Genomic DNA, 13,953 nt, shown 5'->3' on the forward strand with positions numbered 1-13,953 from the left:
GTTTATCATCGTGGTCCAAAACATGGAAATGGAATCGCTAGTTACGATCACCAGGGTTCGTGATTTACTGTGGACAGAAGCTGCGCGGCGATACTCGCGTTCCTAACCCACTCTTCCGCGAATCCTCTAAAACAGCAATATGATTTGTGTGCCCGGTGTCCTGACTCGTAATTTGCATACAGCCGTTTATTCTTATTTCAAATGTTATGTTATTGTAACGAGGGATTTTTAGAAGGTCTCATACACCTCTTCCGGTGTCCATCACATGTGCAAATACTCCCGAGGAGCCAAAGAGGACTCATTGTAACCGCATCTTGCACGTTACTGTCCAGACAGATGCGAGTACACGTGTCTATACGAGCTTGTTGGATCATTCTCACTTTGTTAGCTTCTCTTTTTAATAAGCCAATTCAACTCGAGTAATGAAACAAAATCTTTTATTTCTTCGGAAGGCAGGACATTGCGTGAAAATTATTTGTTTAGCCGCCGGTGAAATTGCTATTGAGGCTTGTACGGTAATGTTCATTATTTTTTTGGAATGAAAACTGGAACGAGCTTTCTTTCTAAGCAAATTTTATGTGTGCCAATGACTCGCGGCGCAAGTGACAGGAGAAACAAACGATACGTTGATCATAGACACATAAACTTTCTGTAGGAAAAAGACACGTTTCAGTTTTGAATCCAAGAAAATAGTGAGCCACTGGGAATGGTTAATGAAAATTATTGTACACGTTGCTGGAAGATTCATTCAAGGTGTGCCGGCATAATTGAACTATTGACAAATATCGAATGTAACGATACAATCATTCTATCACATCTTTCGTAAAACTTGAATTTCAGAGTTACGCTAGTTTGAAATTCAATTCATTTTATTCATCATCGTTGGTAATTGAGACGAGCAGTTTCGAAAAAGAAAAATTGGTTGTTTCAAGTTTCCAAATGCGTCGTTGTAGTCTGAATTTAGCTCTCAAAATGTCGAAAGAAAATTTACTGAGTAGGTGAATATGTATGACAAACATTTGCATAATAATGATTGATAACAAATTTACTAGGAGTGCTAAAAAAAAAAAAATTGGCTCTTACAATGTTTGGGATAAGATAGAAAGCAGATGATGGTAGGATTAAATATTATCCAGTTCTGTGACGAAGGTGAAGCAAACCATCAAAGCTGAATAACTTTCTCTGTTTTTTCGTCTTCGTTTCTTTCCACGCGGTACACATTGAAAAAACATTTCATTGGTGGTTCTGACGCTTGTTTACTCGTAATAGTAGTATTTTTTCCAAGATTGTAGAGAGTCAGAAAAGACGCGGGATGATACAGAAATTGAATGACAATGATCAGGAACGATTGGCGACTCGTTTCATAATACGTAGGCAGTATATATTTTACCGATGCCGGAGTGAAAAATATGAAATCATGCAATGGTGGAAGTTTTGTACAAGATATTTATTGCATACGAATGAAATGGCAGAATTTATCAGCGATTTCTCGAGGCTAGTGCGGCACTGCAACCCGGCAAGTTCTGTACAATCCTCCGCCGAGCAAAAAACCATTCCAGGATCTTCCGTAGAATGATAATTGGTTTCGAGAAGGAAGGTACAACAACAAAGTGAAGCTTGCGCGCAGCTGTCTGGCTAGAAATATTTGTAGAGATATAAAAAAATTTTCAGGTATCATCGGCATGAATGTTTTTTAGAATTCGAGAGACCACCGTCGTTTTCCGCCGTATACCATACATTCACAGATTTTATTTCCTTTCAGCGAAGGTCGGATTCTTTACGCACACTGCGAAAAATTTCATTTTCTAGAGTAATTAGAAAAATTCGGTAAAACAGGTATCGTTAAAAAAACTCTTTGAATATCGTTGGAATTACGAAAAACGAGGTACCTACATGTAACCATTTTGCGCTATGGTCGATCCTCTTTTGGTAATTGCAACGCAAAATCAGTTTGTTCAGTTTACCCTACTTTTTTAGTTAAACAAGGCTTTAACGTCAATTTATTGCTGCACAAACATTAAATTTTCGCAACAGTTGCAAGAAAATCTAGTAACAGCGATCGTAATGAGAAAGAACAGTAACGGATACTAGACTTTCCGGTAACGGCTATAAAACTAATTTTCATTTTCTACCTAGAACAATATTTTTCGATTGTGGTAAAAAATGAAAATCGTTATCCGGAACTAAAAATTTCTCTGAGCGCGCTATTGGAATCTATAATATGTTTTCGGATGTCCATATGAGAGAAGCTTTCCAAAAAACTAAAAACCAACGTTACAATTCGTGTTTTATTTTTTAACACAAAAATATCTCTACCGTTTCTTTTTATTTTAAAAAATTTTTCAATCGTACACTCTCGCAAATTATTTTTCACGGTGTGCGATATACGTTTGTCCAAAAAAGCACCAGTCGTGCAACCCTTTCTGTCTCTCTATATCTCTCTCTCTCTCTCTCTCCCGAGTCGTACTTATTCTCGTTTTATCGAATGATAATTGACAGAAGTGCTTTAACAATGTTTCAGTCAGGACGCTAGAGCGTAGCGGCGGCGACATGAAGCATGCAGCATGCGCGGTAGCGGTGTCACAGCTGCGCGGTCCTGCCTTCAACCTCTGGTGTCCGCCAGCCGATACCTTGCCGTACATGCCCTCCCAGGTGACCCTCTCTACTTTGTCGTCGAGGTGAGTAAGGTTGGAAAATAAAAATGATCGCGCGTCGAAGAGGTGAAGGTATGGTTGAACAGCGAAATGGACATGAGCACATCCGTGAGCAATATTGAGGAAACTGTGAGATATATGGGTTTTGAAATGTTTGCTCGAATTTCAGGCCTTGAGAAAAAAAAAAAAAATAAAATCAAAATTTTGGGTGTTTTTTTTACAGACGTCAAGTACTGTACATTTAAAAAAGAAAAATAATAACAACAGAAATCTTGCCGAATCGAATTTACCTAGGACCGAACCACGGATAACCAAATTTTTTTTTCCCGTCAAGCAAAGGTAGTTTAAAGAGTACAAAAACAGGTAACCAAATGTATATTCTGTTGCATTTGAAAAATGCAGGATTTAGCGAGCTTAGTTGCAAAATCCCATCAATATGCTCATGAAAGTTGAACCGGTGACTGAAATTGATGCAAGAATTGGCCAAGTTCGTAATTGCTTTCACGTTAGCTAAAACCTGACTAATTGCATGTATTCGTTCAATGACAGTTTTTATTCCCGAACAAATTTTACTAACGAGAATTCGGCGAACCATTTCGAACATTCTAATTCGCTATAAAACCTTTTATCAAATCGTTAATACCTTAGCTTGTGTTTTTCGAATTTTCTTATTTCTTACTGACTTATTGCAATTACATCGTAAAAATGTTTCGTTTGTTTTCGTTATAATTGGACAATTTCTTCCTGAATTCGAAAAATATCGAATTGAACATACCTTAGCGGCTATGTTATAGTTCAAGATCTCTCTCTTTTTCTCTCTTGTTTTTTCGGATCATGATCTCGAAAAATGCTTATGACTAGGGTCGCCGACTAGCTCACCGCTGGTCATTAAATTGAACGAACATGTCTCCACATCATCAACAGAATTACGAATTGCTCAATTCCACGCAAACTCTTTATTCGGACATATCGACTTTGTCCGCTTACTGTTCGAGAGAGCAAAGTTTCATATCACTTGAAATCAGCATCCGACACGTGGATACATTTGCACATCTCTGACGATCTTGTTCGCATTCAGGATTCTTTTCTTACACGTAATGATAGAGAGGGGAAAATGGGAGGTGGAGTGGCTTGCTACATTCATAAGTCGCTCACCACGAAAATCATCGCTAACTCTCTGAGTGAATTCGACAGTAAACCTGAGTTTATGTTACTTGAACTACGTGCCAGAAGCTCCGAAGTTTTATTGTTTGCCTCTATTTATCGACGTCCAAAAGGGCTCTACTTCTTTGATGATTTTCTTGTAAAGCCAAACTCCCACGTGCACTTATACGAGAACATCATTTTTACTGGCGACTTAAATTGTAATCTTTTACACACTTATTTCGAATCAACCTATCTTCGAAAATTCGTGTCATCTTTCATCGAAAAAATGAAATGCTGGTTCGTATTTCAACCCAAGAAGAAAGAACGGACGATATCATCGTAGTACTCGCTTTTTCCAACTACGAGGCGTAGAGTTCCGGCCTCCCGAATTATTTATGTCAATTGTTTACAACAAATAAACCGAAGAAGACCCGAAAAAGTGAAATGCCGGTTCGAAACGAGACTCACATCCTCCTTTAGGTGTACATGGCGTTAAATGTTGAGAGTGTTTGTTACTGCACACCTGTCACGGAGTAATGAAGTCTCACTGATCTCGATAAGAGTCGATTCTGCTCTCTGCAGACTAAAATATCACAAAAGTTCACTCCCTACTCAACTTAGGTGTAAGCTAGTTACTGCTCTTATTTTTCCCATCATTGACTACTGTTGTCCGGTACATCATGATGTGACTGATGAGTTGAACAACAAGTCATAACGGCTCGTAAATCGTTGCGTTAGCTTTATATTCGATCTTAGGAGAGATGAGCATACATATATTATCACCTTATTTGCACCAACTCCAATGGCTATCGGTAAAAAATCAACGACTTTATTTTCTCACTTGTTTTGTGTTCAAAACACGTTACCTTCATATCGCTTCTTATGTTGTTAACAACTTTTTAGCATCAGTTATTCGCCATCCTCCGCGTATTGAAGCTCCTAACTCACAATTCTTCATTCCATCTCACCGCACAGTAACACATCGCAACTCGTTCCATCTGTCGACCATCTATTTATGGAATTCATTACCTTCGTCACTTACTTCTTCCCATCATCGCCTGTATCTAAAAAAGATCCGTCGTCACACTATATTTAACTGATAAGGAGCCACTACTACCACCACTCCCCCTATCTGGGTTCGTTATTGTCGAGACGATGTAGATTGCCAACGTTTTGATCTAAAAATTTCTTTTTTAAGTCACATATCATCTTCAACGTGGATTGTGATTTGTTGTACTCTATTTCTTTTTAAGATAGTTTGTAGTTTAGTTTTTAAGGTTCTGTATGTTGTTTAATGTATTTCGTGAAACAATCTTGTTTGCTCCATAGTTTAACTAGGACATAAGTAAACCTCTAAACTCTTTCTCTCTCTCTCTCTCTCCGTGGGTTTGCCACAACATACTTAAGTTTTGGAAAAAATTAAAAAGAGTCGCCCCAAAATGTGGGCTCGCCCGACAAGGAATACCCCATAAATATGTCATCGTGTCAGGCGTTTCACGCGCTACGCAGAGGAATCTATGCGCCGGTGAACGCCGCCACGCACTGCCAATCTGACGTTTATAAATCATGCGTGCCGTGTCACGTCGGCTTCCTCCGTCAATCTCTGACCACCGGCAGATCGTCCAACGCATCCTGAACGTAGTAGAAATAATCACACGCTCTTCCTTTTTCATCTCTTCCTCTTCGTCTTCTTCTTTTTCTTTTTTTCTTTTACGAGGAGGCGTTGCGCGACGACGACGATATATCGGAGGAGATCCATCGATCCTGCTTGCGCGATTTGACACGGAATTTCAGTCAACGAAATTCTCACGAATTGCCATTAATATTCAACCTTACGCCGCGGCCGTCTCGAGTTTCTCGGTAATAATGCTTCAGCAGTACCTTCGGTATCTTCCTACGCGTTTAGAACTCCGGAGTCAAAGGTGTCTCCGCAGTGTGGAGGAAAAAAAGAAAGAGAACGGAATTTAGAGTGGGGAAAAAAATAAAAAAATAAAAAAAAAAAACACATAAATAAAATAAAAATAAAAACCCCGTTTATGTGTCTCATGTCCGTCAGCCGAAGCCCATCAAAGCGGCAAGCGTTCAGATGGCTTTGTAAACGTCGGAAAAAAAAAGTTTCTTTCGGATCAACAATTCACGTTACACTCCCACGCGCGCTTTGACAACTGCACGGATAATTGCGTACGTATGCCTGGAAATAACGCGTACGTACCGTGAAAAAAAATTCACACCGTTCAGCGCTACACACGTTTATATATGCATGTGTAATGTATAATAGACGCTAGGAGAGGAATACGGAACAGGTCGAGTTATTGTCTATGGTACTTATACGTTAAGGATAATTCATCAGTCCAGCTGACATGCAAACACTGTGAGAGAAAATCTTTTGTCAAAGTTACCTGTAGAAATTCTTTAGTAAAATATTGCTATCTCGTTACAATAACGTTTGAAATATTGTTGATATTACTAGACAATTTGGTACAAGTAACTGTTTAATTTATTTATAGTTGTCGTTGCTATAGTGTTATTTTTTTTTTTTTTTATTATCGAAACAGTAAATCTCTTTGTTTGATCAGGTTACTAATCTTTTTTCACTTAAACAAGGCCTCGAGTAGCTGTAATGTATAAAAAAGAAGAAAATGGTATCAGATTATCTGGTTACCGCTAGAAAACTCAATTTTGTTCTGTATCCAGAAATGTATTTTTTGGTTATCGTAAGAGATGAAAATAGTTATGAACCGTACAGTAACTACGATAACAAACTTCTCTCGGACGGTTGTAAGCAACAATATGTGCGGAAAATATGCGTGTGTCTAATCTTGTGAGTCCTTATAAATTGGTTTTTCTACGATATTTGTTTATTTATTATTTATTCAGTTTTTGTAAGCTTAATGTTGATGAAAGCGCCAGCAACGGGACTTTCAAGACATCTGATATCTTTCGAAGATACGCGATCGTTGAAAAACATGAAAGAATTCCGACCGTTGTTCAAAATCATTTGTAGGTTTAATTATGATTTTTTATAAGTCTGATTTACGCATATCGTTAATCCGATCCAATATCTCTGTAAAAATCTTTGTAAATCAATGCCTGACGGATACAAAATTGTCTTAGTTAATTTTCTCGTACTCACGAATTGTTGCGTGAAGTTTGGCATACGAGATTTATGAATCACGGATTTATGATTCACCTTTAACTTCCCATTACCAAAAAGACTTTCAACTGACGCAATAATAAAAGTGTTCTACATTCTGTTCATTTCGTCAGAATATATTACTGGCCAAATTAAGAACGTCGAAAATTAAAGCTGATAAATTTTTTTTTTTTTTTTTTACATTCCGCGCCAACAACTTCTAATTTTTTTTTCTAATGACATCACATTTCTTACATCCCGTCCGTTACGGAGATTGTTGTTGATATCCATAAGATTGAAATTCGCAACGTTAACTTAACGATGCCTCGAGTAGATTTTTGTAAAAATCGTTAATTCGCAATTCTAGGATCTTTTAAATATGAGTAAACTGTAATATAACGCAAAACTTGCCAGAGTGTTTTTCTCTCAACGTTGTATCACCTTAATTCCATCAACTCCAACTCCGTTGTTATTATTTCTCTCTGTCTACGACTGCATGCCGAGAATGATCGTAAGCAGATTCGCGTCTGGAATATGCGGAAAACAGTTTGAAAAAGCGATGAGAGGAAACAGCAGGTATGAATTTGCACACTTTAGCTGGTTGTGGATACGCGCGCAGGGGGTCAATTTAATTCCTTTAGTAAGTGCCCAGGATAAGAGCCTGGAATTTCTAATAACACGCGTAATGAGCTCGTTAACAAGGATCGCTACTCTGGTGTGTAATAAGCGGAAATTGCTTCGGTCTAGAACGGTGAGAGCCTTTGATGATACGAAGAGCAATCGCTCGGGTCGTTTAATTATTCGCGTTAAAGAGTGTATCGTTCGTTCGTTAGTTTACCCGTTTCTATAACACTCTGAGAAAATACGTCTCGCTGACGGTTATACGATTTACTAAAGGATTGGAGATTTGAAAGAGTCCGATAGAAAAGAAATTTTGTCCGTGCCTTGCAAACGTAAGATCGTTTTCCACGTCGAGAAATTGATTTTTTTAAAAATACAACCGTTTCTCAGTATTTTACTGATATAGCAAGCAAGTTTTTTTTTTTTTTTTTCTTGAAACTTTTCGTCGACTTCTGCAACAATTGCCATTTCAACAACGAATAGAATCTATTTCAATTCCTCCATTTTCGTCAATTACATTAAACGTATCTCATTTTACGGTACTGCAATACCTTATTCACTAGTTTATGGTCTTCGAAGTATCGTTCTTTGCTTCTTATTGTAATTGTCTATTCGGGAAGTCAAATGCGTAATCCACTTGAAATTTGAAATATTCCCGGCTAACCTGTAGATGTTTTTCCTCTTGCGTGTACGCTCGTTTCGTTCGTTAGTTTTTTCTTCGTCTCTGAATTTCCCATGACGCACCGGATGTTCAATCCTAGACAAAAGTTAACTATGTATACTCACGCATAAACACGCGCGCGCACGCCCACGCACAATCTACCCATCCTGCCGTGACCGTGAAGTTCATGACACGCAAGATCGAAACAACCCAGACACGCGGTGTAAATTTTGCTGCGAGTAAAGTGTAGAAGCGAAAAATTCCATGCAGAGTTTGTTACAACGACGTTTCCTTACGACAAAGCAACAGGTTTCATCGTTTAAGCGGTGGATCAATTTTTCCGTACATTGTCATGTGTGAAATTTTTTGTAAAAATAAATTTTTCGTTGCAATGTAAAAATCCAGTTACCAATCATCGGTTATGAGTTCGTTGATCGGTAAACTTGGAAGACGAATTTTGAATTATTATGGATTGGAAAAGGTAAAAGATGATTAAAAATTTACTGAATCAATCGATAATTACCATACGCGGAGCGCAATCGCGAAGCTAATCCAATGCTGATACGTTTTGCGGTATGAAAATTGGAAGAAAGAAATTAAAATTAACACACAAGTAACAGGGCTTTAGTTGAAGTACCTCGAGTGTAACCGAAACTCTTTAACCAAGCTATTTCACGGTATGCATCGTCATAAAACATGTGTTATTTGGAATTTCAAACATACGAAAAAGAATACAAAAACAATCTAACTAACAAGCATCGAACAGACCGAGTAAGAGGGATTCTCAAGATGGAAGCCGTTTAATCCTAATCCTAATACGTCTCAGACTTGAAAGATGACGGTAACACCGATGAATACTACAGTATAAAAACGTAGAGTAGAAAAGTTTGAATAACTCGAGACAATTTCAAAGTTGATTAAAACAAAAACTGATGTACTTCATCCAAGATCTAGGGATCGCAGGTCAAATAGTATTGCTTGCAACTTGCGATATGAACGGAATCACATTCACGATGTATGGATATTTCACTGCCAAGGTTTCACGAGTGCATGTTTAAAAAACAATAAAAAAAAGAAAATTGAGAAAAAAGAAACAAGCCTGGAATTCTCGGTTCTTCAGCTGCAGTATAGGTACGTCATTATATGGGAGGAAATATCAGAGCCCGTCTTGCCGCTGCAGCCACGGCTGGTAGGTCGAGAGAAGAATAAGGTATGACGACGGTGTATCCTACCTTCTCACACGATACGATCTACCTAATTATACAGAGGCTCATTTGTACCGACAAATCTGGATTCTACCCCGTCAAGGAAATTCGTTTGCCACTACCTTTAAGGTCTCCTCCACACGGTGGCAAAGTATTTTTTTTAAATTCCAGGCCTCTCCGTTTACATCACCTCGGGAAGAACCAACTTCCCTCCGATCCCGCTCTGCTGCTGCGAAAATGCATATTTAATTCCCTTAAGCGTGACTGTCGTAATTACGCGTCCCTTTCTACGGTTCGGCTTGTTCTGTCATTTCATTTTTTTAATTTTCAATTTCTTTTCTTCCAACATTTATACGACTGGTAATTACAGTGGTTAACGAATATTATGCTCGATGTTCAAGTTACACGAATGTAAAGTGCACGTGTGCTGCGTACCGGTCGAATATCTTACTGGGCTGAATAATTACTGAAATAAAAAATCGCGAAACAGGATCGGGAAATACTCGGTGTAAGGATAAAAAAAAAAAAAATAAAAAAAAAAAACATCCCCACCAATCGCGTTGTGCTGTTTTGTTCGTATACCGTTATGGACAATGTACTTCTGGTTCAGTGTAATGAAAAAGATACTAGGAGGCGGTACTCGGCAAGTGTGCAAGGTTCTTTAGGGTGTCTCGCTGCTCCATACACGTGAAACTTGTACGGGTACTGTAAGGTGGGTGTAAAGATATAGAGGATAAATTAGACACGACGAAAGATGAAGAGCGGATAAATTAGTAAAAACCAAGAGGAATTTCGTAGAGACGGGTCAGCGTATAAATCTTAAATTAAATTAGAGGCTCTTTAGATGGAGATTTTATAGTCCCTCAGAATTTAGTTGGAACAATTTCCAATGGAATGTAGTTCTTTCGAGAAACTAGGAAAACCTTTAACGACGGACGATAAATATGATCTGGAAGATTTTCAAAGGTAACGCTGTAAGAATTTTACAAACCCAATGGTTAACTCTTTATAGTCTCAGACTTCACACAACGCGTCTACACTCTATTCAATTAAAAATTTTGTACTTTTACGCAGGCACCAGTACTTATTAATCGATTTTTTATAAAACACATTGGTCACTTGAGTTAGATTTACCCTTTGAACTTCAGGGTATTCCTATATATGTGGCATGTCTAGCATTATCCGATAACTCGGAAAAAAAAATTAAAAAAAAAAAACAAATAAAAGCTAGATCTTTTCATCTTTTAGGTACGGTGTCAAAAATTTCATCAGGCTGGCTGCAAAATTGGGAAGTAGGGCAGCCGTAGAATTTTCCATTATTTGGACACTTCTAGAGAGTACAAGAATCATAGGAGACATCTGGAATTTAGAGTGTAGCTTTGATATTAACTCTTATAATATTGACTGTCGACCATTTATACAAACGCTTGATTTACAAATTGCTTTACATCTTACCAGGAAGACCGCTAACGAAGCATTGCTTGAAAAACTGGATCATACAATCATTATAGATACAATTTTCACTACATAATATGCGCATTACTGCGTATGAATGTACTCGAAGATCAGCTAAAAGTTCTGAAATAAGGCTTGTTTCAGTAGGTACCTTCATGGTGGATAAGCAGCCTAAACCATTATACACTCGTTCGATAGTCGTAACGTTTCTGAACCAACAGGAGCCTCAAAGTTATTCAAGTACACAACTTAAACTTAAATAAGGTAAATTTTCGAAAGACCATAACCAATTGTCACGTGGAGACTGTCATGCGAATATTACAATTTCCTTTCTTTGGAAAACTTTAAGGTACGCGTAGATATCATTCCATTACCATTTCCATCGACCACATTCATCGACTTTCATCAAAGTACTGATCGAAACAACAATTGTATGTACCTAACATTCACACATCAAGAATAAAGTCCTAAATCGTCTGGTAATTTTAATAAGCTTTAAACGTCGGTAGGAATATGCAAATTATGAAGTTGCTCTTACGATATATCAGCAGCTAGCTCAATCAACGCTAATCGTAGATAAAGTATGACCAAGCGAATAGCGTATGGTCTTCAGTGCAGACGGATTAATTAACAGCTACTGCTGGCGGTGGCTCGCTTGGATTCGTTTTGATTGGCTCGAGTCCGCGTTACTCTATCGCACACCAACTGGTACACCTATATTGCTATACATGCCTAATAGTTGAAACGTGCGTTGCATCGCAAATATGCTCACCATAGCTGCGTGCGCAGTTGGTTGATTGTTCGATAATTTTACAAACCGTGTGATTATTCCGAGTCACGTATTCACGAGGAATTCTACCGATTCCTGCCACTACACCCAGACTACAGAAAATTTATATGACTCTATTTGATCAGATTATTCTTATGGCCTCAGGGTCAGGATATATGTATTCTATTGTAAACTCTTCGCCTTTACTTCCGACTGACTTTTCTGTTTCGATTATTGCCATGTTATACGAGTAATAATAAAATTTGGAACAACAACACGCCTATTTTCAAATGTAATATAAAATCAGTCAGTCTGGTATAATGTAGGGAACATTTGACTAATTTGTTTCAAAGATTATGTCTCATGGTATTAGAATCTAAACTTAGCCAGATCAATTCTTGTACCTAATTCAGATGGTCATCTGGGTCGTTAAGGCCTGTTACATGAAACTGGTACCCAATCCATTTGATTGGTAATTCTTTGGAGCTGCGTCGGAAATTCACAGTTGTCGCCATCAGTAGGCCATCCTGTAGTGGTGCATATTAAAGAAAATCAATCGCATTCGAACGGTTCACCGAATTTGACGTTGCATACCAATGCAGAACGAACGAGTATTTGTAGAACATGTAGAGTTAGACACATCGCCATTACAGTATGGGATGTGGAAAATTCGAGAAACGCTTGTAAATTAATGTTCCTGCTTTTCGTTTTCTAAATTTTTTTGCACTGCCCTCAAGGTACTCGCGTCCCTGTCCACGGGGCAAATAATGATATCGTACACCGATATAGTTCTCTAATCTAGCTCAGACGTGTCTTCTCTAATGAAGTGACCCACGGAATCTTTCACTTTCAAATCTTTTCGGTCGTCACCGTATCTTCAATCCCTATTAATTAAAAACTTTGATTACGATGCGTACAAGCATCACGTTATAAAAAGAAAAGAGTAAAAACCGGACCTACACAACATATGTCTGGAGTTAATTGGCGCGGTGTGATAAATAGATACTCAACCGAAACCAATGAACTGTACAACCTGCAGTGGATTATTTTTAAAACATAATTACGCGTTTCAAGTATCGTGTCATGGTATTGACACAATTTTCTGTCGTCACTTGTTTTATTTTAGTTTGATATGATATAACCGAAATGGTTATTTCGAATCATACAGTTGAGTCATCGGTTTTATTATAGATCAAATTTCTCATTACGTACGTTGCTTGTACTATGAGTTAGTAACGTGAATTCGATCAATTATTACTTACAGTAACACGAGAAGCGTGCCGCACGGATGCCGAGAGTCGAGCATTCAAAATCCTTGTGGTTCAACGTACGAGTAAAACACTAATTTAGAAGTTGTCGTTTTGCTAGAACAGTCACGAACAGCGACGGCTGTTATTGTTTTTGATAAACTCGCTGTTCTAACAGTTCACTTAAGATCATGGAGTACAATTGAAAGGTTAAGTACGGATTTTAATTTAGACAATTGGCGAACGCGTAGATTGAGATATGATATGTCCTAATTTAGAGAAATTACGGTTCGAGAAGAGGGTCAAGGTTTATAAAACTCACGCGTGGCATATAACCAGAAAATGATTAGGCACGGTTGTACAGAGTTATGAACAAATTATCACTCACCTGTAAAAAGACTTAGATTGAGTTAGAGTAACCGAGTAAAATTTCGCAAGGTTGAGAGTTGATCGATGATGGTCTGATTTCAATAATTATCACAAGTCTCTAAATTTTCCAACAAGCACCTTTGCCATTTTGCATCATACTTCTTTCCGAGGGCAAGAATTTTGCGTATTAACTAGGAGCAGGCGTGCATATTTTGGCAAATATTGAAATATGCAAATCTCAACAGAATCATTTTCCGAGATCATGGTTGGGACAGACTTCACAATGCGCGAAGCACCGAAGCGACACTATTCTAGTGTTGCGCATTTGTCGTTATATCTTCACGGTAATCCAATGAGCTTCAAAATTATGCTTAGTGAGGTATTTCCAAAATCCGTGCCATTCAAGCCGCCATGTTACGTTCAGAAGAAGAACCTAATCTTCATGTTTGTGAGAGCACCAAACGTACCAGGTGTGTGGAAATTATTAATTGAGAAGCTATTTTCGAGCGTTTATCTAATCGCCAGTATTGCCCGAAGCTTGATGCACACAAAACCGCGTTACGACAGATTATGTTCGTTGGTTTATGGCATCGCCGAAAAAAAGGTCTAAATAATCTTGCAGAGTGGTAGGCGGATGGATGTCTGAACTCATTACAACTGGTGCTAACTATTCGCGCTTACTTCGTGCCACAG

At 38.1% G+C, this 13,953-nt stretch overlaps 2 protein-coding genes across 8 annotated transcripts in view; one reads left to right on the forward strand and one right to left on the reverse strand.

The window, feature by feature from the left end:
- LOC124300089 (protein expanded-like) overlaps positions 1 to 13,953 on the forward strand; it is a 140,955-nt gene that overhangs the window by 72,954 nt on the left and 54,048 nt on the right. For 4 of the 5 annotated variants that reach the window (XM_046753753.1, XM_046753756.1, XM_046753754.1 and 1 more), the window contains one exon: positions 2,522 to 2,678. The exons of the other annotated variant lie outside the window; for it this stretch is intronic. In XM_046753753.1, coding sequence (XP_046609709.1) covers positions 2,565 to 2,678 — 114 coding nt within the window. In that variant the 5' untranslated portion in view covers positions 2,522 to 2,564. The remainder of the gene's footprint in view (positions 1 to 2,521; positions 2,679 to 13,953) is intronic. 5 annotated transcript variants of the gene reach the window in all.
- Positions 1 to 13,953, reverse strand: part of LOC124300090 (putative sodium-dependent multivitamin transporter) — a 68,003-nt gene that overhangs the window by 10,117 nt on the left and 43,933 nt on the right. The gene's annotated exons all lie outside the window — the stretch shown is intronic.

The sequence above is a fragment of the Neodiprion virginianus genome, chromosome 3 (assembly GCF_021901495.1).
Source record: "Neodiprion virginianus isolate iyNeoVirg1 chromosome 3, iyNeoVirg1.1, whole genome shotgun sequence".
In the NCBI taxonomy this organism is placed as follows: Eukaryota; Metazoa; Arthropoda; class Insecta; order Hymenoptera; family Diprionidae; genus Neodiprion; species Neodiprion virginianus.